We start from the raw sequence: 24,659 nt of genomic DNA on the forward strand, positions 1-24,659 counted from the left end.
GTTCTGGAGCTGAGATGGCTGATCCCAAATAACTGCAACCATCATACTTTGCCAGGTGTGACTCCAAACAGTGAGAGTGTTTTTTTTTCCATGATTTCCATTGATCCTGGATCTGTCAGGGCTCATCACACTCTGTCGAATGCAGCTTTTGTCACAGGCAGTCACCTTATCTCACCTCTAGGTCAGGAGTTGAGTGGCCCTGGCAGAGTTTCAATGAGTAGGCAATTGCTGAACAAGTGCTGCTTTCTGTCACTGTTGATGATACCGTTCATGACTTTAGTCTACTGTCAATTATTAATAATGTAGTGTTTATTGACTGGTTTAGATTTGACTTGCTGTTTGTGTACAGCACAAACCTGGGCAATTTTCTACATAGCTGGGTTAGATGCCAGTGTTACAGCTGTAGGTGAATAGCTTGGTGAGGGGCATGGTTAGTTCTGGAGCACAAATCTTCAAGACTAATCCCAAAACCAGCCCAGCCTGTCTCCGCTTCCCTAACCTGTTCTTCCTCTCATCCATCCCTTCCTCCCACCTGAAGCCGCACCTCCATTTCCTACCTACCACCTCATCCCGCCTCCTTGACCTGTCCGTCTTCCCTGGACTGACCTATCCCCTCTCTACCTATCATCATTTCTCTCCATCTTCGGACCCCCTCTCTCCCTATTTATTCCAGTTCCCTCTCCCCATCCCCCTCTCTGATGAAGGGTCTAGTACTGATAATCCTCAATGCTATTTTCCTGCATTTTCCCTGTAACCCTTGATTCCCTCACTGATTAAAAGTCTGCCTTAAATATGTTTGTCAACCCAGCCTCAACAACCCTCTGTGATAAAGAATTCCTACCCTCAGAAGAAATTGCTCATCATCTTTGTCAACTTGAATGACCCCTTGTTCATGTCTTCTGGTCCTAGACTCTCCCATAAGGGGAAACAACCTCTCAACATTTTCCCTGTAAAATCCTGTGAGAATCTTGTATGTTTCAATTCTTCTAAATTCCAATAAGTACAGTTGCAACTTAATCAACCTTTCTCCCATAAAATTCCTGCATGCCCAGGACCACCTTAGTAAACTTCTGTGCCTCCAATGCCAGTATATCTTTCCCTAGGTTAAGGGTCCAAAACTGTTCACAATATACTGTGGTCTAACTAGTACCTTGTGTAATTTTAGCAAAACCTTGTTACTTTTTCTGACACATTCCCTTTGAAGTAAAAGCTAATACTTCATTACAAAGTGAATAACAAGGGTCTGTTCCCTAGGGTGAGCGAGTTCAAAACCAGGAAGCCTTTATTTATGGTGAGAAGAGAAAGATTTAAAAGGACATGAGGGCAGCTTTCTTTTACAGAGAGTGGTTTATATGTGTAATGAACTGCCAAAGGAAGTGGTGGATGCAGGTACAGTTATAATGTTTAAAAGACATTTGAATAAGTTGATGATTAGGAAAAGTTCAGAGAGATATGAACCAAGTGCAGGCAGGTGGGGCTGGTTTAGTTTGGAATCATAGTTAATGTGGACTGGTTGGACCAAAGGGTCTGTTTGACTCCGTGACATTTGTCTTCCCTACCACTTGCTGAACTTGGACGCTAGCTTTTTGTGGTTCATGAATGAGGAATCCCAAGTCCCTCTGCTCTGTAACTTTCAGCAGTCTTTTATTATATTGAATAATATTCAGCTTCACTGATCTTCCTGTCAAAGTGCAGAACCTCATATTTACCCACATTATGTTCCATCTGTCACGTATTTTTCCAAATCTCTTAAAGTGCTAATATCCCCCTGCAGACTCTGTCGCATTCTGACCATAGGCCCATCAGAAATAGGAACAGGAGTAAGCTGTTTGGTCCCCTGACCTTGCTCTGCCATTCAATAGGATCACAGCTGATCTGAAATTCATAGAGTCATGGCATCCCTCCAGTATGGAAGCAGGTCATTCGGCCCATTGAAACCACATTGTCTCTCCAAAGGCCATCTCACCCAGAACCACCGCCCCTCCCCCCCCAACCCCGACCCTGCCCTGTAACCTTGCATTTCCCATGGCTAATCCACCTATCCCCCATTTAGCATGGCCAATCCACTAGTCTGCACATCTTTGGACTGTGGGTGGAAACCACAGCACCCTGAGGAGACCCACTCAGACACTGGGAGAATGTTCAGACTCCAAGCAGACAAACATCCATAATCACCCCAAGGGTGAAATCAAACTGAGGTCCTTTGTGCTGTGAGGCAGTAGTGCCAACAACTGAACCACCTTGCTGCCCACATCCACATATCCACTTTGCTGCTCTTTACCCGTAATGCTTGATTCCCCTATTGATCATTAATCTATGTATTGTCTCAGTTTTACATTCAAGAACTCTACCTCCACAGCTCTCTTTAATGAGGAGTTCCAAAACTTCTCATCCAGAGAGAATAATTTCCCCGTCATCTGTCTTAAATTGGTGCCCCTTTATTTTGAAAGTATGCCCATTAGTCCTAGACTCTCCCATGAGGTGAAACATCCTCTCAGCATTTACAATGTCAAGCCTGTTAAGTATCCTATATGTTTCAATGTCATTATCTGTCATTCTTCTCGACTCCAGTGATTAGAATCCCAAACTGTTTAGCCTTTGCTCATAAGATCATCCCTCCATATCAGGGATTATCCTAATCCTAGCCCTAACCCTAACCTTATTACAAGTGAGCCTTCTCTGAACTACCTCCAATGAAATGATATCTTAAATAAAGGGATCAAAACTGCACAAAGTACGCAAAATGTGGCCTCACCACCACGTTATACAGACTTTGCTATTCTTATACACAAAGCCCCTTGAAGTAAGAACCAGTATTCGATTAGCCTTCATTATTATCTGCCGTATCTGTGTGCTAGCTTTATATGTTTCGTGCACAAGTAGCCCAAGATCTTTTTGTGTTGCATCTGTCTGCAGTTTTTCTCTATTTTAAATAATATTTTGTTCTTTTGTTCTCTCTGCCAAAATGAACAACATCACATTTTCCCATATTATAATCCATTTGCCAACTTATTTAACCAATCAATACCTCTCTGCAACCAGCACCTCCAACCCCCATGAAACCATGCTGATTCTGCTTGATTATGTATTTTCCAAACTCTTTGCTAGTGCATCCTTTTATCATAGAATCTAATATTTTCCTAAGAACAGGTGCTAAACTAACAAAGCTGTAGTTCCTTCTTTTTTGATCTTTTGCTTTTCAAACAAGTGTTATGTCAGCAGCTTTCCATCCTCTGGCAGATTTTCCAGATTCAAAAGGTTCTTGGAAAATTACTAGCAGCGCATGCAATATTGTTGTAGCTACTTCCTTTAATAGCATAGACGCATCCCACCAGGTCCAGAAGACCAATTAGCCCTTAGTCCCATAGCACGTCTTTTCTAGTGATTGTTATTATATTTATTTCCTCTCCCCCTTTATGCTTCTTGATTATTTAGTAATTTTAGAATGTCATTAGTGTGTTCTAATCTGAAAACTGATGCATGTTTGTTCAACTTCTCTGTATTTCCTTGTCCATTCTTATTCCCCCGCCTTGATCTCTAAGCGGCCAACGTTCACTTCGGTGCCTCTGTGTTTTTATATATTTAATAAAGCTCTTGCTGTCCATCTTCAGTTGAAATGGAAGTGACTTGCACAACTTTTGGTACTAGTGCAGGTGAGGTAAAGGTGATGACACATCTTTAGTAAGCGAGTAGGCAGTGCAGAGGTCATGTGGGATTAGTAATTAGGGATTTGAGATGGGTGAGAGTGTGTAAGGGAAGATGCTGCATGCTATAGCGAGTGGCAGACCATGAGAATTGCTGGGAGTCCTGCACAGTAACAGATTTTAAGTGCATGTGAAGTAGCAGAGAAAAGTAACAGTATGTGGTAGCATTTACCCTGGTAGAGCAGAAAAGGTCAGAAAAGGACTTTGATACACTGCAAGATGTTTCTTCAGACAGTGGAAACCTTGCTGACTTGTGTAGAAACTTCAGATGAAGCTGATGGTCTGGTGTTGTGGCCTCCTTTGCTGGTCCCGGAGGAGGAGGCTAGCTGTCCCCTGCACCACCCTGTCCATCTCCAAATTCCTGTCCACACAATGTTTGGTGTGTCGCCAACTTCTCTTAATTACATCTGGGACATGTTACTCAAAATAGGGCGGTTCTGGACTGTCAGGCTTTGTTTGGATGCACAGGTCCCATGCAACTGTGATGCCAATGCCAGGATGTCCCAACAATCACAAGTACTTCTGCCAACAGTGAGAGGCAGAAAAGGACCAAGGAGGGTTAAGAATGCATAGTTAATGAGGTGACTCTGGGATGATAATATGAGAAAACCCACTAGGCTTTAGGGAAAAAAACCCTTGATGAAACGCACCAAAACTGACATTGTTGATATCCTGTAAACTATAGTCCCAAATGCTTATACCAGACTGGAAGATTAGTTGTGCCCTTTAATTTGAGATATCAAGATGAGGCATAAGTGGTCTGAATGTGATATGCAAAACTCAACAATTGAGAGAAATCAATATAATGCAGTTAGTAGTGATGAAGTTATCTTCACTTGGCTTAGTGAGTCAGAAAAAGTGATAGAAAATTAGGATTTATAGTGATGCACTTTTGAAAAAAATCCCAAACAAGCATAATACTTTAAAATGGATTAAATAGAGAGAATGCTGGAGAAACTCAGCAGATCTGACAGCATCTGTGATGAGAGAAACATTATTAATATTTTGAGTCCATTATGAGCCTTTTTCAGAACCCTTCAGAAGTAGTTTGCTTTTTATTATTTAGAAATGGATTCTAATTTTAGCATATTTAAGATATAGGGAGGAAGCAAAAAAGTTGTAGGATGTGATATTTACAATTTATAGAAGTGACGAGAAACAAGTTGAGGCAAACTGCACACAATGACAATGATCAAGTTAAAATAAATTCTTACAGAATTTGGTGAATTTGACACTGTCAGTTCAATTTCCCAGAATTACAACCCACAATACAATGTATTCAGTTAGTCAAAAAGGATATTGGACACATTCTTTCTGCAATAAGTCCTTCATAGGCATTATACATTTCCTTGCAAAATATTGAGTCAACAGTTCAAGGTTCTTATGGTGATTATGCTTTCCCATAGTGCTGCAAATAGATTTCTAGGATTTGTCTGTGCTGTATTACATATGTTTTTGAAGCTAGTTAACGAAACCTGTCCTGTTTGCTGGGTAAATTGCTGGGCTTTTCAGTTCTGTCATCTTAAATGATTTTGACTGGTCAATTTTTCTATTTTCAGCTTTGGCAGGAGAACCGACCGGACTACTTAAACATTCAGTTGTACCTCAGTCAAACAAATGGAATACAGGTAATTTAAAGTTGCTTGAATTCCAAATTGATTCCCTCATTTACATATACGTTGTCCCAATCACACTCAATGATTCAATTCACAACTTTCTCTTTAGTCAAAAAGCAATTGAAATCGTCCTCCTTTTTGTTTTAAAATCAGCTAGAATCACATGCCATTTAATATCTATATGCCATGCATTATCTGCAACTAGAGTGGATTTTTCTTAAATTATTAGAAAGGATCAACAACAATAAATCCTAATATAAAAATTAAAATTGCTGGAGAATCTCAGAAGCCTGGCAGCATCTTTAGATAAAAAGCAGCGTTAATGTTGAAAATCCAGCAATCCATCTTCAGAACCTGCTGAATTTCTTCAGGAATTGCTGATTTTGTTTCAGATTTACAGCATCCACAGTTCTTTGTTTTACAATAAGTCCTAAGATGTTGTTTAAAAAGAAATACAGTTTTACAGTATTTAAAACACAATGAAAATAATCAAAGTAACAATCTGTTGACACTGAGAAAACAATAAGCAAAAATGTCCAAGGAAATGATAAACCTTTTTGTCATTAAGATTAAAAGAAAAAGAGTTGTCACACAAGAACCATGCAAGAGTAGGAAATTTGACTCCTTAAACTTGCTTTTCTATTCAGTAAGATCATGACTGATCAATATGGCCTTAATTCTCCCTGGTCAATCAAAGATCCATTTGAATATGTTCAATGATTCATCTTCAGTGTTTACTGAGGGACAGGATTCAAAAGAGGAGTAGCTCTCAGAAGAAATATATTGTCTGTAGCTTAAATACTGAAATGTCATTTTTAATTTAAAAAATATCAGTTGAGAGGGATGTGATTGGTCATTGGATTAGAATAATGTGCTTTTGTTGCTGGGATGGACATAAATTCAGACTTGGCTAATAAAAGTACCTCTCTCTGGTGACTAACCCAGTCCCTAAAAGATGAGGGCCTAATGCACCAATGTCCCAGAGTTCAGCAGTAAGTAAATGCTTTCATTTAAGAAAGTTTAATGATAATCAACATGAAAACGAACAATTAAATTCATGCATAAGTGGCTTTCTCAGAATAAAGATAAGTCTGTGATTGTTAGCAATCTGAAATGAAGCAAGAAAATGATAGCCTGTACAAGACGCCTGACAGCATCAGAAAGAGAAAGTTAAGTTGACTTTGGAGCGATTACCCTTTTTTTGATACTCGAGGTATGAACTGCATCTTATCGCTTCTCTGTAAGTGTCCTGAGAAGGTGCTGATGGGTAAATATTTAGGATCAGACTCTTCAACAGAACTGATTTTTAGTCTACCCATAAACATTCACCTATCTTTTCTCTTTGAGATACTGACTCATCAAATGCATGTTTCCATCCTAGTGTTTTGAGTTTTCTCCTATAATATAAAGAAATGCTCGAGTAGAAATGGGCCATTTACATCCTAAAGTCCATTGATCAGATTATGCTAATCCATAACTCAATTTCTCAACATCTGCCATATTAAGCTCCCTGACAGTCTCATATGTTTCAACTCTAATGAATAAAGGCCTAACCTGTTTAGCTGTTCTTGATAAGCGAATCACTTCATCACAGGAAGAATCTCTTTTATACTGTCTCTTTTGAACGTGGATGTCTTTTTTTTTACATTTGGGAACAAAAGTATTTGTTACTCTAGATTCAGGTTCACCGATAACCTGTGCAATAGTGATAAGATTTTTAAACTTCAACCCCACAGCAATGAAAACCAAGTGTATATTTCCTTTCTTAACTACTTGATGCACCTGCATGCTTACTCATTTCTGTTTATATTGTTTTGGTTTTCTCTTTGTAGAATTTAAATGGAGAAAAATATCAAGCTCTGAATTCGAGGCTTATTATTGGAAAACCTCGTTTGAAACTTCTGTTTGGAGAAATAGCCAAGTGCAATAGACAGTGAGTAAATGTTTAGTTTCTAATGTTGCAAGAAATTGAAAACAGAAAAATGGGCTTTGTGTCACTGTGTTACTATGAGCGCTGTCACAGACCTCATGGTATTACTTATAGTCAGATGCTCGCTTCAATCTTGAACAAAGTCAAGTACATAGTAATGGGAACACCTAAGATAATTACATTTAGTTTTTGACATGTAAACATCTTCTGTGATCCCTGGAAGCTGTTCGTGAGCTGGATTTTACAATGGCAAAGAATGACTCTAAATAAGACTAACAAAGATTCAGGCTTGATGTTTGTTCTCCCATCAGGTGGGGAGAGTAGGGAGAAGCCCCAGTTTCATGAACCTGAGTAGCAAAAAAGTAGCCCTGATCATTGAGTTTCAGTGGATGGGGAATGATGAGATAAAATGAGAACTAGAGTAGATGACCCAGAAATAGTGACAGGTCCAGCACTCAAGTGGCTACAAAATGCAAACCTACAGAAAGGTAGGAATTAAATGGTTGTATGTCTGAGCTATGGAGATGATATAACCAAGCAATATAGCTTGGTGAGTGTAAACTATGTGAGTGTTGTCACAGAGTTGTCTAGTTACTGATTTGGAACCTTTTTGGTAAAACTGATGCACTTGATAAGTACCTGTACCTGAACAGATCCAACTAATTATGCAAAAGCTATGCCTCTGTATCTGGAGTACCAACTGAACTGTGAAGTTAACATACTGCCCAAAAGAGCAAACGTGGCAGTGGCATTGGTTACTGTCTTGATGTTCCAGATAATTTTCCCCTTGAGCCTTGTAAAAAGCCAAAGTTTAGGGCTTGGCAACCTTTACATCTATTTGCATGACAATGGAGTGAGGAGAGTATTGAGCACGCTATTACTGGGCCAACCACCTTATGTCAGTGACCATTCAACAACTTAATATTGTCACTGTTCCTGGTTATAATGAGCTATGATCTCCAAGACCAGTATAGCCTTGCCACAGAAGAATATCTAATTTATCTTCTTTACCTACAACTCTTTTTTTTTCCTTGGTGTATTACTTCTGTTTTCTGGCTGTGGTCCCCCTATAATAGCCTCTGATTGGTCACATCCATTTTGTCTCTTACTCAGCACAGCAAAATGCACCCTTCCTGTCATCTGAGTGCTTGAGTTAGTAGAACGATAATGCTCAACCATGTCTAGTAGCCTCACCCTTCCCACTTCCTTCAGTTAAAGCCAGAGACTTGCTAATGAATTTTTTGCAATTTCTGTGGCAGTTATAGTAACTTTTGAGCAATTTTCAAGGGGCCTCTGCACTTCTCCCAAAGAGTACCTTACATAATCAGACAATTTGGCAAAGGTTAGACCTGCTTCTACCAAACCTAGTTTGTACATAGTGTTTCCCACTCCTAGTTGTCAAAAATCAGACATTACTGAAGGCAGCTGTTGTTTATGTGAAAACTTGAATGCGCAAAGCTTGACCTGCTTCATCCCCACATATCCATCAAGTCTGCACTACTCTGAAGAGCATCCCACCTCGACCCACCTCACCCCATAAATGCACAGAGGTTGTACCCCATGGCTACCTATCTTACATATCACTGGACACTATGGAAAAATTTAGCATGGTCTATCTAACTAACCTGAACATCTTTGGACTGTGGGAGCACCCAGAGCAAACCCACATAGACAGAGGGAGAACATGCAAACTGCGCAAAGACAGTTACCCAGGGCTGGTATTGAATCAGGGCGTTGACCTTGAAGTTCCACACAAAAATGCCATTAATTATCCATTTTTTTTTTAAAGAAGTTGAAATACAGATCTTTGTAGGGTTGACCAGCTGATTCGGGTTGTTTCTTCCGCAAAGTAATCAAAGAAGTTGGCCAAACAGGACCTTTTTGTTGTAAAACTTCATTGACTACTATTCATGCCTACTTGATTGCTTTGGCTGATGTTGTGTAGAAAATACTCAAGTTTGCTTACAATTCGTTACGCTCAGGTTCTTGAATAGATTTGTAGCTTGGGTTGTGGATGCTGTGGCTGGTTCACTCACTCCGCTATGAATCCGATATGTGGATGACACTTTCATCATCATTATATGGACCAATCTAGAGGAGACACACCAACTAATAAACGCTATTCTCACTGGCATCAAATTCACCAGGGAAGAAGAAAAGAGCAAACAGCTCCCAATCCTACACATCATTGTAGAACTCAGGAAAAACCGGGAATTCCTGACGAAGGTACACAGAAAGCCCACACACAATGACCAAGTACTGAATATCAACAGTAACCACCCCAACACCCACAAACAAAGTTACATGAAAACACTATTAAAATGAGCGACAAGACACTGTAACAACTTGGAACTACATCAAAAAGAAGAGGAGTACCTCTAAATATTTAAGGACTACGGATACCTGAACAACTGGATCCAACGATGCGTATCACACAAACAGCAACAGAAGATATTACACGTCCTAACACACTCATCATGCAACCATACATCAAGAACATATCCGGATTGACCACAAGACTCCTATGACCATTGGGTATCAGAGTAGTACACAAACCACGTCAACCGCTAACTCAAACCAAAGACCCCTTATCCCATATGAACAGAACCAACATAATATACAAAATTCCATGCAGAGACTGCGACAAACATTACACAGTACTGACAGGAAGAAAATTGGCCAGAAGAGTACATGAATACCAATTAGCAATAAAAAGACATGACCGATACTCACTCATCTCTGTTCGCACGGATAAGGAGAACCACCAGTTTGATTGGGAAAACACCAGGATCCTCAGACAGACAAAGCACGGAAATTCCGAGAGGCCTGGTTCTCCAAGAAGACCATCAACAAACACCTAGAACTAGACCCTATATATACTCCACCGTGAAGGAAAACCGGAAATGAGGTAACCAAATTCAACAGATGCCAGAGTTTAAATACCAGGTAGGAAAGCACAATGGCGCTTCATTGGAGGCTGCAGTAATGATGTTACCCAGCATGGTAATGAAACATCTGCAGAATATAGTCTGTTCTCCTTTTTTTTGTCATTTTTCCTGGGACATTTTTGCCCCAGGTATGATTCTTCCAATCTTTACTCAGACATGGGTGACATGGTGGCTCTGTGGTTAGCACTCCTGCCTTGCAGCACCACGGACCTGGGTTTGATTCCACCCTTGAGCAACTGTCTGTGTGGAAGTTTGCACATTCTCCTCGTGTCTGCATGGGTTTCCTCCAGGTGCTCTGATTTCTTCCCACAGTCCAAAGATGTGCACACTAGGTGAATTGGCCACACTAAATTTCCCCTAGTGTTCCAGGATGCGTAGATTAGGCGATTTATTGGGGGTTGGAAATGGGCCCAGGTGTGATACCTGGAGGGTCCGTGTGGACGTGGGCCGCTGAAGGGCCTGTTTCCACACTGTAGGAATTCCATGAAATTACTGGACTGTAGCCTGTCTCTTGTGCCCAGAGCATTTGAGGAGAGTTTCCACCTCTTGAAGTGGTAATAGTATCAAGGGTGCACCCATCTTAGACTTGAGGTTTCTTCTACGCTAGAGAGAAGAGTTGAACCCATGTTTTTTTTGTGGCTGTTGTGAAGGGACAGGTATGTTTTGGTCCCTCTGTCTGCAAGATAGCAACTTTCAGGTGGTCAACATATTTGTTTGGACAGGTAGGGCAATCCTATACTTTGTACGTCACTGGGCCTGACCTCACATCAAACTTGCCTCATTCATGCAGGCCCATTTTGTGGCTTCAATGCCAAATTTCGTCCGCTGAAGTAAACTGTCTCTCCTGCTTAGAGGGGGCATATAGCCAGCAATGGCATTTCTGCTGCTATTTCACCCTCTTCTCCAACCCAGGTCTAAGAATATCAGCTTTAGCCTGTTGCAGAGAATTCTCCCCATCAACAACTCTACTGGAGCTATGCAAGTAGTTACAGAACAGGTGGTCCTATAACCAAACAGGAACAGTTTGTTATCAAGTGATATGTAGTTGACTCGTTAAAGATCACCCTAATTGTTTTTCCTAAACTGTTTCTGAATTCAGTGTCAAGCTGTTTTATTCAGCCAGCCATCAACATTTGGACTAGTGAGGATCTGTCCAAATGTGCTGAATGCCATTTGACTTGTGAAATTTTCACAACCCCTGCTGGTAAATGGCATTCCATTGCAAACGATGCTCACAGCTTTTCAGTTGTCATCCCTGAGATTACTACATGAACTCTATGCATGTCCAAACATTTTGAATGGACATCCACAATGAAAGAACATTGAGCCCATGAAAGGACTGGCGACTGGCATACTCTACATGTAACCAAGTCCACTGTTTACCCAGCGAGTCCCATAAATTGAGGTTTTTTTGGTCCTAGTTGGTAGTCTGGGCACTGCCCTACCAACGCAGCTATGTTGGCATCCAGTCCTGGCCACTAGACATAACTTTTGCCAGCATCTTCATCTTGTAAACCCTGGATGACCCTGATGGAGTTCAGCTAATTTCTGGTGACAACTTTTACTTGAGCAATCACTCTTGCTGCCCATGATAATATGCTGTCCTCTACAGTGATTTGCTGTTGCTGGGTCCATAAAGGTTTCAGTTCTGGTTGTGAAGACCCTTTTATTTCACCCATCACTTGTAACTGAACACATTTTCTAAGGAGAAAACCAGTTGCAATGCCTGTTTGAAGCCCAATTGGACTTCAGCTAGTGGGCACTTCTGTATGGTTACATTAATAATCCCACATACCAAACAGTCTCTCAGCATCTCTTTCATGTTATCTCACAAAAAAAATCCACACACTTCTGCTAGTCAACTTAATCTCACCAGAAATCCTTAAGAGTCTCCTGGTTCTCAAACTGCCAAATAAAACCAATAGCATCTCAGAATCAGAGGAGGCTTGGGGTTGTAATATTCCTTAACTAAATCCGTCAACTCTTGAAAGGTTTTAGTATCTGGTGTCACAGATAAAGTTAGACACCTAATAACTAAAAATGCTGCAAGTGCACTAGCAGTCTGAAAGTTTAATGGATGCTTTTCATCTACCTCATGTCATTTGCCCAAAAATAAAACACATTCTTTTCACATACTGGACCCAGTCTTCAACAGCAAGATTGAATGAGACAAGCTATCCAAGTGAATGCATGATGCCAGAAATGTTGACCACAATTCAAAGATAACTGTTACAAGCAAATTTTCTTCAGGAGTGTACTATTTTCGCTCATCACCACTGAAATAACCACACAGAGGCTGGTATTCCATCACTGAATCAACCTCTATTTATATGTGCACAGCATATGCGCTCTGACCAGCCAACTCAGAGCCAGTTTCTAGAATGAGGAGACTGAATATTTTGTTTATATTTTTCAGCCAGGGCTCCTTGATTGGCCCAGGTTAACTACCCCAATCAATGGTCTCATAATCAATGGGATCCACCTGGCCCTCATTCCAATCAGTATACCCAAGTGTTCATTCTCTAACAGACAGATACCTCAAAAAAACCATGACTGAAATATGTTATATTTGGAATTGAGTTGGGATTGAGAGTTACTGGGTAACCAGCATTACCACTTATAAAGCTAGATGCAATTATTCTGAGAGGAGCTGTTCACAATTTATAGTAAAAGCATAGGCCTGAAATTTAGTCCACAAAATATTTGTTTTAGCACAATTCTTTGAAATGTTTCTTTCTTCTATTTTATCAGCGGCAATAACCAGTTTTAAAGTAAATAAACTTTCACAGATGAATGCATGAAAGAGCTGTTTGTTTATTTTCATGATTATTTTAATGTTTGGGAATACATTTTATCCTTTACTACTGGGCAGAAAAGTGGCAGGAGCAGAACTGTCATCAGTGAACAGTGGAAAAGGAGATAAATGTATATTTTGAAATAAAGTTTCAAAGATTTGCTTCCATCATGGCTGGCAGATTATTGCTTGACTTGAGCTAATAAGATACAGCAAAATGTTACAAAAATATGTCTTCTACTAATTTGCACCTACTGATATTAGTATTCAGCTAAAGTATTGTACTAGTTTGAGAAATCATTCTAAATGTCACATGCATTTTTTCACCTTTTCTGACAGAAAATGTGTTGGCGTTTTTTGCTGCGGGCCTAACAAGCTCTCCAAGGAACTGCACAAGCTTAGCAACAAAACCAGTTCACACGGAACAAAATTTGAGTACAACAAAGAATCGTTCTCATGAAGATCAATAAGGAAAAGAAAATTAGCTGTGAAAATGTGAAGTGCAATTATTAATTGACATGATAATTAGCAGGATGTGCCTTATACAATCCCTAGTCACCAAAGAGTGAACATATTGAATCAATGCCAATTCAGTAGTTGGTGTGGCAGAGGTACCAGTTTATGTCTAGGGTTTGTCAATGTCAGTTTATCAATTTGGTATTTTTTCAATATCAGTGAGTGAATACCAGCTATTTTATTTCTGTTAGAACAATTTAATGGAAGGTTTGAAGTGTTGTTGCTGTTTTCATAAATCTATTTCTTATACAAGAATTTACATGTAGCAGCAGAACTCAAGTCTGACATATGGTGATGGGAAAATTGGATGTTGTACTCTGAAATGTCAAAACAGTCCATGCTTCTGTGCATCAATTACTTCCCCATACTATCTTAATTAGTGTAGTTTGCTGTAACTGGCTGAGAAGAAAAGTGCCTTTACATCATTTATACTTCCAAGAACTGGATATTAAAGCATATTTATTGTATTAATAAGGTGGCTGGAAGTAAAGATTTCTTATTCTCAAAATCTATGACATTATCATGATAATACACTTGTAAGTGTGGTACTTATTAAGTGTCACTGGATTTTAAACATTGACTTTGCTTTCTCCCCACAGATGTTGCCTCATTTTTGTTTCAGATGTCCAGCATCTGCCTTTTTTTATATAATGCAGATTTGGTTTGTTGCAATCAGACCGGGTAGATTCCAATATTACTGAATCCTGTCAATACAAATTGTGCTTCCTGAAGAATAATCAGAAGGTTGGTGATTTAAAAGCTTGAGCCAGTGAAAATTTTGAATAACATTTGCTCTCTTAATTTACTACATCAGACCCAACAGCTTTGTACTACAGTTTTGCCAACAAAGATTTTTGGAAGTATTATGAATATGTAGAAGCAGTGATCATATTGTAGTGCATCACTTTAATGCACTAACATCCTGTGCCAGACAGTGTTGAATTATAGACTGTTCCAGAATATTTATATCTAAGCTGTCAGTCATATACAGAGAAGCAAAAATCTTAAAATGGAAAGAGAAAGACAGCCTGACCTGCTGCTGCGCAAATCCTGTTCATTGGTTTACTGACAGTTTTTGGCAGAGATCTTGAAATGGGTTTTCTGAATAGTCTTTTGGTAGACGTCTGATGTTAGGAGACCTAGGGAATAACTATGGGAAAAAATCTTTGTCAACAAATTTCTAACCATTCAATGCCAGAAAGAGCCATCTCACTTTTTTCAATTTAATTTTTTAAGTCCTTCAGCTTTTATCATTGTACAACCAAAACTGAGTATTCGGCTTGCTTGTTTCAACACTAAATTCACAGGGGACTGTCGTTAACATTTGTGCTGAGCTAAAGTGTCTGTGTCGCTTATAACACATACAATGATCTGATTGGTAGGACAAATACTTCACAACCTGCATTCTTTCTTCTAACTTAACTTAGATCCTTACAACAATATCTACCCTGAACACAATTCTGGAAGGAATTTTTTTGTACAGCTACAGAGATTACCACTTCCTCACCATCTGAGAATTGGATGAAGTAAAATAAATCCAGTTTCTCTCTGATGGAAACCATGTTGTGTTATAATTTTTATTTTATCAGCACAACGCCAGTCAGTTCATAGCTGAAGCCCAGTAGGGAATTTAGTTGGTAGATTGTTTACAATTTCTCAAATCTGTCAAGTGTCAAATAAAGATGAGCCCAGCACCAAAAAGTTAACATTTTGGCTTTCTAATCAGATTTTGCCACATTAGGTAGTTTTGGCTACAAAGCATGATATCTAATCATCCTAATAATAATTACCATTGTGCATTTTTATATTGCTGGTCCTTTTTGAATTATTCAGAAGTCAATGGCAAAGAGGTTTTGGGAGCCAAATTTTAGTAATATCCATGTATAATTTTAAATTAAAACATTTAATTAGCCCTCACAATAATCCAAAACTACATGATTAATTAATATTGGTTGAGAAACATGACCAAATGTTTCCTCTGACTAGTTAGAGAATCTCACTCTATGAGCAGTGCTTTGTATATCACAATATATAGTCACAATGGTGTAGCGGATCTTTTCTGGATTTTCCTATTAAGATTTTTATCCAACTTAGCAAAATTGATAGTAAAAAAGTATTTTTCTACATTAGACCTTGTATTCATTCCACTTCCACACCAATTCTGTGTAATATTTATGTTTTTACTCACCTGGCATTATTTCAGATCTGCATGTTATTCTGTGAGTAGAATGAGTAGGCAGTAAGTATTGTAATGAACCACAATTCTTTAAGCATTGAAGGTAATTGGGCAGAACTAACATTTGTTAGTATATCTTTCAATGATGGTTGGTTAGTTGTTGCACATGCATTGATTTGTACTCTCTACCTGAGTAATAGTTATTAAAGTGTTAACATACAAAGTATATAATAATCACAGTACATCCTTATAATTTCAGGGCAGGAGGCAACAAGGCCAAAACATAGCTATGGATGTTAAACTTCAGTGAAAGTTGTAAAACTAAGCATGAACATAAGATCTCCAGGGATATTAGAATGATAGAATAGAATGCAAATCTGCCCAAAAGGGAAATATAAAGGAATAAATTGAGAATGACTGAATGACAATGAACAAATACATGGCAAAGTCCCTGAAAAAAATACTTGGCAATGGATGCTTTTTCATTTTGGCATCACCTTGTCAACTGCTTTCTGGATCTTACATATTTTCTTAACCTCTAATTCTGCTAAACTTCAATAATTTCAGGCTCAACTGTATCCAATCTTTCCGCATAACACATTAATTCCAAGAATTAGTCAAGTGAACATATATAGTCTGTAAAACTCTGTCAAAACTTATATATTCAATTCCCCTTGCAATAAATGCCAACATTCCTTTTACCTTCCTAACCCCATGCTGTGCCTACTTACTAACATTTTTACAACTCATGCAAAGGATGTTCAGATCACTCTCTGTATCTTCAGGTACGATTTCTATTTAAATAATACACTGCTTTTGTATTCTTCCTGGTAAAGTGGGCAAGTTCATATCTTCCCACATTATTCTCCATCCATCAGATTTTTGTCCATTTATTTAATCTACTGATATCCCTTGCTAGACTCCTTTTGATTGATATACAACTTCAGTTCTAAATCACATTGAAAATGTCTCTTTGGTTCACACTCAGAATATGTGTAGAATTAAGTAAAATGACATTCTTAGCTTCTTTTTGCTCCAAAATGTTTAGGGAAAGGAATAAAATCATGTTGAAACTTCTCAGAGGCAACTTTGATAGAGTGTGGGTTATAGCTTTCTTATTTACAATATTGCTTAAGGTGACTCAACCCACTATCCATTCTATACATAGTACAGAAAAGTTTGATGTTCCATATGTAATAAAGTGCCACCTTTCTGTATGTGTTTATTTAATTGAATTTTATTTTCATGTTTTCCTTCAAAGAAAATCACATTTAATTTAAATTTGATTTGTTTTTATAGCATCCAGCTGTGAAAGATTGCATTAGGTAGCAAATTGAAACATTAAGGTGTATTGGAACATTACCATCTACTGGAATATTAGCACCATTACAATGGAAGCAGAGGGCTAAGTTTTCTGGTGCATCATGTCTTGTAGCAACTTTTCTCAGAATCTTCTGCTGTTCACCTCATCCATAATGTAGCTGGGCTTGTTTCACAATTCTGATGCAAATGCATGGCAAGGAAGTCAGTAATGCTCAACATAGCAAGGACCTACCAGCCGCCTTGCTGCAGGGTTAGGGTTCACCCCCAGGATTATCCTCACTGATAATAACTGTATCCTTACTGATAATTGGGCAGTTACCTCACTGTGGAGGGGCAATTCCTGGATTGCAGTATTCAGTAACACCAACCTTATTGCACTTGCATGCCACTTCTGAAGTGTATTCCAGGAACTGCCCCTCGACAGTAAGATAATTGCCCATTATTAGTGAGGACATGGCCCAGAAAGCAAAGCTTGCACTCACTTTGTTGACTGGGACATGGAAGTGCTGGTGGATGGGGTAGTGGAGAGAAGAGCAGTCCTTTTCCCTGCTGACTGCCAAAGGAGGTCAACCCAACAACCTGTAGCCTAATAGCAGCTTGGGTTAAGTGCAGGAAGAGGTTAAAGATCTTTTATGCTCCACAAGTGTAAGTGCTAGCATCTTCTTTCTGCTACCTCTCTTACAGGGCCCCCATTTGCTCTTAACTCTGCTACTTTTTCCACCAAAGTTCATGGGCTATGACTCCTCAATATTCCATACGTTATGTTTATGCAATAATCCTAAACCGCCTCATCCTTCCAAACTACTAAGTCTTCCTGCCCTTTGCACTTCCTATTCCTTAACTGGGGACACCTCACTACCTTTTCTACTCCTGCATCACTCTTAATCGCTCTTGCATCAACTTGCAACATACTTAATCATTCTTTTTGTCTGATCGCAGGAAAAACTGGCCCAACAGCCAGACTGATGTGTCCCCATCACCACCCAACTGACTTAGCTCTAATCCCTGGAATGGCTCTTGATCTGCAGGATTGACTGTTGACCAATCCATGAACTGAAGGGTTACAAATCCCAGAACTCTAGATGGACCAAGCATCTAACTAACCATTGCCAATATCCTAGATTGGAATCGGATGAGCCGCCAAACTGTAATCCCCCTTAACCCCACAAGGGTTGCTTCTGTCTGTGCAATTTTATTGCTACATATCCTGCTGGCACATGCTGCTGATGTGATGTTGACATAGCCCAGTGTTGTAGAGTGACATGTCCAGTCCCTTGACTATTCAGTGCTTACTACCATGACAAGCTTCCCATTTTTTTCCCTTTGTACTAAAAATCAACGCAAGATACAGAAGCCGGCAGGCTCCAAGTAAGTGTAAAGTGAGCGAGCAATATAAAAGTTAGCTAAGAATCATAAAATTCACTCCATATAGATTCATTTGATGTGTGTGTTTGCATGCAAAGTTGACCTGGAAGAAGCATACAAGTCATAATTTCCCTGAGCTCCAAAGTAAGATATTGAAGAACTTAAATGATTATATGTGTTGCTCTGAGAAGTGGTGAGGCTGGTGGTTTGCTGCTGGTAACTTCTGTGGACCAAGGATAGCTCTGGAGCCTGGAGGAACATTGTGATGAAGACACAATTAGATGCTGGTCAAGTCAAGCAATCAATGAGTTGCAGCTGCCAGATACCCACTCTGACTTGCCTGTTGGGAATTTGTTCTATCTGGTTTCTCAGGAAGGAGAGGAGGTTGGAGGTGTTATATAAAGATAGGGAGTTGAGGCTGGATGAAGGCCCAGAGAAACAAGCAATAAGCTGTGAAACTGGGTAACTTCTCTGATTTTCATTTTGGAAATTGGTGCCATTTAGTTTCTGGTAAAAGATGGGGAAGGGGGAGCTGTGTAGAAATGGAGCAAGTTGGGCTATTAATGAGACGCAGATGAATGGAAATAAGGTATTTGCCACTCAATAGCAAGATTCTGAAGTCACCATTTATAACTTGAAGATAAATAGAAAATGTCATAAAAACTGTTCTTTTCATTATCACTGTAGTTTCCCAACTTGTCAATGTTCATGTCACATTAGGGAGGGTCATTTATGTTGAGCAGATCATATTGTCTGACTCCAGACAATATTTTGTCAGCATGGTGTGAAGGTGAAGGTAGCACCTCCAAACTGCACAGCTCCATTATGCGAATAGGCATCTCCTAATTCCCCAACATTTTGATGAAGTTAGGCTAGCTCCTCCATGACTCATAATTCATAGCATTTCGTCGTCAAGAATCATAAATTGGACTTGGGAACCTGTTGAAAAAACTTTTATTCCATATCCTCGCCTGGCCCATCCATTCCCCATGCTCCTCGTAAAATCTATATTAATTCAGTGCTAACTCATCGTTTGCAGTCACTCATCATGGGACCTCATACTCCCCATACAAGCCATGCCCTTTGATGTCCATTTGCCTACCATGCGCTATGTACTTTATAAATAAACCATCTGATAAAAATGACAAGTGTAGTAAAAAAAGTTACATTCAGAGATATTCTTTGAACAAAAAAGTGTTGTTCCTACAACTCTACACAAGATCCAATCAGACAGACCCATTAAGTATCATTAACAGCAGCCTCAAATTCTTCTTGTTTCTGGATGTGAGTTTGCTCGCTGAGCTGGAAGGTTAGTTTTCAGACGTTTCGTCACCGTTCTAGGTAACATCATCAGTGAGCCTCCGACGAAGCGCTGGTGTTATGTCCCGCTTTCTAATAATCTGGTTAGGTTTCCTTGGGTTGGTGATGTCATTTCCTGTTCTTTTTCTCAGGGGATGGTAGATTGGCTCCAAATCAATGTGTTTGTTGATGGAGTTCCAGTTGGAATGCCATGCTTCTGGGAATTCTCGTGCGCGTCTCTGTTTGGCTTGTCCTAGGATGGATGTGTTGTCTCAATCAAAGTGGTGTCCTTCCTCATCTGTATGTAAGGATACGAGTGATATGGACCCTATGAACACAGTCCGCCGATTCCTCAGCAATAAACCCAAACAAACAGACAAAACGGGCTCAGAAACCATAACCACTCTCCCCTACATCAAAGACATTTCCAAAATGACTGCCAGACTACTCGGACCTCTTGGCATCAGGGTAGCCCACAAACCCACCAACACACTAAAACAGCAGCTAATGAACTTAAAAGACCCTATACAGACAACAAACAAAACGAACGTCATCTACAAAATACCTTGCAAGAACTGTGACAAACACTACAGTGGACAAACTGGCAGAAAGCTAGCCACCAGGATACATGAATATCAACTAGCCACAAAACGACATGACCCACTATCACTCGTATCCTTACACACAGATGAGGAAGGACACCACTTTGATTGGGACAACACATCCATCCTAGCACAAGCCGAACAGAGACGCGCACGAGAATTCCTAGAAGCATGGCATTCCAACTGGAACTCCATCAACAAACACATTGATTTGGGGCCAATCTACCATCCCCTGAGAAAAAGAACAGGAAATGACATCGCCGATGCAGGAAATGACATCACCAACCCAAGGAAATCTAAATCAGATAAATAGAAAGCGGGACATAACACCAGCGCTTCGTCGGAGGCTCACTGTTGATGTTACCTAGAATGGTGACAAAACATCAGGGAACAAGCCTTCCAGCTCGGTGAACCAGCTTACATCTGGAACAAAATAAAGACCCACTCTTCTGTGGACTGAGAGGAGGAGAGCGCTGTGTTGGAGGTGGAAGGAAGACGTCGGGTTGTCTGTGCACCCTTGCAACCGATGGATCTTAATGCTGGCTTCGGCTTAACGCTGGTTCAGGGGAGCAGCCAACCTGCAATGATGGCTGCGGCAAGTGCTCGTGCCCCAGGTCAGGGGGTCCGGAACACCATCCGTGTTTCCGTGAAGAAGGCGGATGAAGGTGCACCTGTGGACCGCACCTTCTTCGTGAAGAGGGTCCTATTGGACTGTTGTGGGTTTGCTGCTGCGGACATTTACTGCCTGCAGGATTTCCCCGGAGGAGGTTTTTACGATGTAACCTTCAGGAGTGCCAAGCTTTGCGAGTGCTTCCTGGAGGTTTTCAAGGAGAAAGAAGGTGAGGGCCCCCTCTCTGTATTGACCGCTGTCCCGCTGTTCATGATGCCAGCCCAGAGGAGCCGTATGGTGACTGTACACATGTACAACCCGCATGTGTCAGCAGTTGATGTCCTGACCTTCCTTGGAAGGTACGTGAAGGTGGAAGGGGACCTAACCGATATCATGGACCCCTTTGGCATCTGGACCAGTAAGAGGCAGGTCAAGGTGATGCTGAGAATGGGCGCGGATGGGAACATTGTACACCCACCGTCCAGCTTCGCGATTGGCGGGAGCAAGGGCTACCTGACCTACGCAGGGCAACCTAAAGTCTGCCATGCCTGTGGTAGGTCAGGTCACGTGGCGGCCGACTGCAAAGCCACCATCTGCAGAGAGGAGGGACACCTTGCAAAGGATTGCCCACAAGAAAAAAGCTGCAACCTTTGCAGGGAAGCGGGCCACCTCTACAGGGCATGCCCACGGCTGGGAACCACCTACGCCCAGGTCGCTGGCAGGGGCAATGAGGGGCCAGCACCCCCCGGAGGAGAGGAAGGCACCAGGGCCCTGCAAGGACCCCACTAATGTGCAGGAGGGCCAGGTCGTGCGGGAGGGCCCAGCCCCGCAGGATGGGCCTAAGGCCAGCAAAGCGCCCCTCCAGGATCCGCTCCCCCCCGCCACCACCGACAACCCGGAGTCGATGGAGGCGGCGACAGGCGACCCAGGGGAGTGGACGACGGTCCGGAAAGCGGGGAGGAAGGCGCGTCGGCGGGCCCAGGAACCGCAACCATCAGGCGGGAAGGGGCAGCTACAGGGAGGCTATAAGAGCTCCTCTGACGAGGGAGATTCAGAGAGGGCCCGCCCAAAGCAGAAGCTAAAGATCTCAGGGGAGAAGGAAAGCAGCACGCCGCTTCCAGGTGACGGGAGGCATCCTGAGGCTCCCTCCAACACCCAGTCATGTGCTGCTGGGACCCTGGAGGGCCCCCCGGAACTTCCAGGCGGGAAGGAGGAAACAGCGCGTCCCCAGCCTGACCCAGAGCCGGACTCTCCTGCCTCCGTAACCCCGACGGTGGGATGCCACCCAGAAGGCAGCACGGACGGTTTCCTGAGGCCGGAGAGCGTCCAGCAGTTAGCCCGGGCAATGGGCATGAAGGGACTGATGGAGCGGCTGGACCTTGGACTTGGGGAGGGTACTGCGGTCACTGCCCACAATGGGGGTATGAGTTGCGAGCATTAATGTGCGCAGCGTCAAGTCCACCACAAGATGTGTGTCCACGTTGGCCGACCTGACCACCGTCAAGGCAGACCTCCTGTTTCTGCAGGAGTGTGGGATACCGCACCTCAGCAGGTACGGGAAATGGTCCGGCGCCTGGACCTGTGGGCCTTCAATGTGGTCGGGGGGTAACTACTGTCGCTCCTCGGGCCTGGCTATTCTGCTGCGGGGGTGCAACTTCACCATCTCTCAAGTTCAGGAGGTGGTGGGGGGGGCGCCTCCTAGTGGCTGACGTCACCTCCAGGAACACTCCCCTGAGGCTGATCAACGTGTACGCCCCAGCAGTACGGAGTGAGCAGTTGGCCGTCGAGCAGCGGCTTCCACCCCTGCTGGCTACGTCCAGGCCGGTCATCCTAGGCGGAGACTTCAACTGCATCATCGATGCAGATGGAAGATCCGGCGTGGGGACAGCGGGTGGGGGGAGTCAACTGGACGTCACGTCCAGATTCCTGATGGGCATGGTGAAGGACGCCAAGCTGCTCGACGTCTTCACCCCTGCAGACAGAGCGCAGCAGAGGTACACCTGGTCACGGCCAGACAGGTCTATTCGCTCAAGGATAGACTTCCTGTTTGTGTCACGGGCGTTCTCGGTCAGGTCCACCGGCGTTGAGCCGGTGTTCTTCTCTGACCACTGCCTTCTGCTGGCCGACTGTCACTTACAGGACGACTAGCCAGCCGGCAAGGGGACGTGGAAGGTCAACACGACTCTGTTGACCCCAGAGAACGTCGAGGAGCTTAAGAGAGAGTATGCCGGTTGGAGAACCGTGAAACCCCTCTTTGAGTCTCCGGGCGACTGGTGGGAGACGGTGAAGGAGAACATCAAGAGGTTCTTTGCCCTCAAGAGTGTTCAGAAGGTGAGAGAGAGGCGGGGAAAGCTGTCGCGACTCCAGAAAAAGGTGCAGAACCTGCTCCTTCTGCAGTTGATGGGGGTCGATGTCATGGAGGAACATCGCAAGGTGAGGGCCCAGCAAGCCTCGCTGTTCGCCGCGGAGGCCTCCAGGATAATCTGCCAGTCCTGGGTCCACTCCGTGGAGCAGGACGAGATGTGCTCGCGTTTCTTCTTTCAGAAGGTGCACAAAGAGAGCTTTGTGCTTAGCTGGCTGAAGGAGGACGACGGCTCGGTGATGTCGTCTCAGCCCAACATTTTGAGGATCAGCAGATCCTTCTATGCCGGACTGTAGGACACGACGCCCACAGACAGCACGGCCTCGGGGTCGTTCCTGTCGTCTATCACGGAGGTCTTAGACGACGGCACAAGGGAGTGTCTGGACCAGCCAATATCCCTGGACGAGCTGACCAGAGCCCTCAAGTCCATGGAGAGGAATAAGACTTCCCGGGAGCGACAGCTTACCGGTCGTGCAGTATTCCGCTCTGTGGAACCTGGTCGGCCAAGAACTGCTGGAGGTGTACGATAGTGCGCTTCGGGCAGGGGACATGTGCAAGTCCATGAGGAAGGGCATCATCACCCTCATTTACAAGAGGAAGGGGGAAGAGGGAAGAAATTAAGAATTGGCGTCCCATTTCACTAATGAACGTGGACTACAAAATCCAGGCCAAGGTCATAGCCAACCGGGTCAGGTCTGTCCTGGAGTCGGTGATTCACCCTGACCAAACCTGTGCTGTGCCGGGCAGGAAGATCGCTGAGAGCCTCGCGCTCATCAGGGATACGATCGCCTACGTGCAGGACAGGCGGGTGGACACCTGCCTCGTCAGCCTGGACCAGGAGAAGGCCTTCGACAGGGTCTCTCATGCTTACATGAGGGACCTCCTCTCCAAATTGGGGTTTGGGGAGGGCATCCGCAATTGGATCCGGCTGCTCTACACCAACATGTTAGCGCAGTCTCGATCAACGGGTGGGAATCAGACAGTTTTCCCGTCAGATCTGGAGTCAGGCAGGGCTGCCCGCTCTCTCTTGCCTTGTTCGTGTGCTGTGTGGAGCCCTTCACTGCATCCATCAGGAAGGACGTGAGCCTGAAGGGCGTGACTATCCCAGGCAGCGGAGGCCTTCAGGTCAAGGCCTCGCTGTACATGTACGACGTCGCCATCTTCTGCACCGATCGTCGGTTGGTGAGTAGGCTGTTGGACATCTGCAGCCAGTTTGAACTGGCCTCGGGTGCCAAAGTCAATAGGGGTAAGAGCGAGGTCATGTTCTTCGGGAACTGGGACGACCGCTCCTTCATCCCCTTCACCGTCAGGACAGACTACCTGAAGGTGCTGGGTGTTTGGTTCGGTGGAGCTGGGGCGTGCACTAAGACTTGGGAGGAGCGTATCACCAAACTGAAGCAGAAGCTGAGATAAT

The 24,659-nt window shown here is 42.8% G+C and overlaps 1 protein-coding gene across 3 annotated transcripts in view; it reads left to right on the top strand.

Annotated features, from left to right (window-relative positions):
* The window catches only part of LOC125453513 (NADPH oxidase 4), a 172,365-nt gene extending 155,504 nt beyond the window's left edge, over positions 1-16,861 (top strand). For all 3 annotated transcript variants that reach the window (XM_048533215.2, XM_048533216.2, XM_048533217.2), the window contains 3 exons: positions 5,264-5,332; positions 7,153-7,253; positions 13,332-16,861. In XM_048533215.2, the coding sequence (XP_048389172.1) occupies positions 5,264-5,332; positions 7,153-7,253; positions 13,332-13,452 (291 nt within the window). In that variant the 3' untranslated portion in view covers positions 13,453-16,861. The remainder of the gene's footprint in view (positions 1-5,263; positions 5,333-7,152; positions 7,254-13,331) is intronic.
* Positions 16,862-24,659: the final 7,798 nt, after the last annotated feature.

Source organism: Stegostoma tigrinum, chromosome 6, assembly GCF_030684315.1.
Source record: "Stegostoma tigrinum isolate sSteTig4 chromosome 6, sSteTig4.hap1, whole genome shotgun sequence".
NCBI classification, from domain to species: domain Eukaryota; kingdom Metazoa; phylum Chordata; class Chondrichthyes; order Orectolobiformes; family Stegostomatidae; genus Stegostoma; species Stegostoma tigrinum.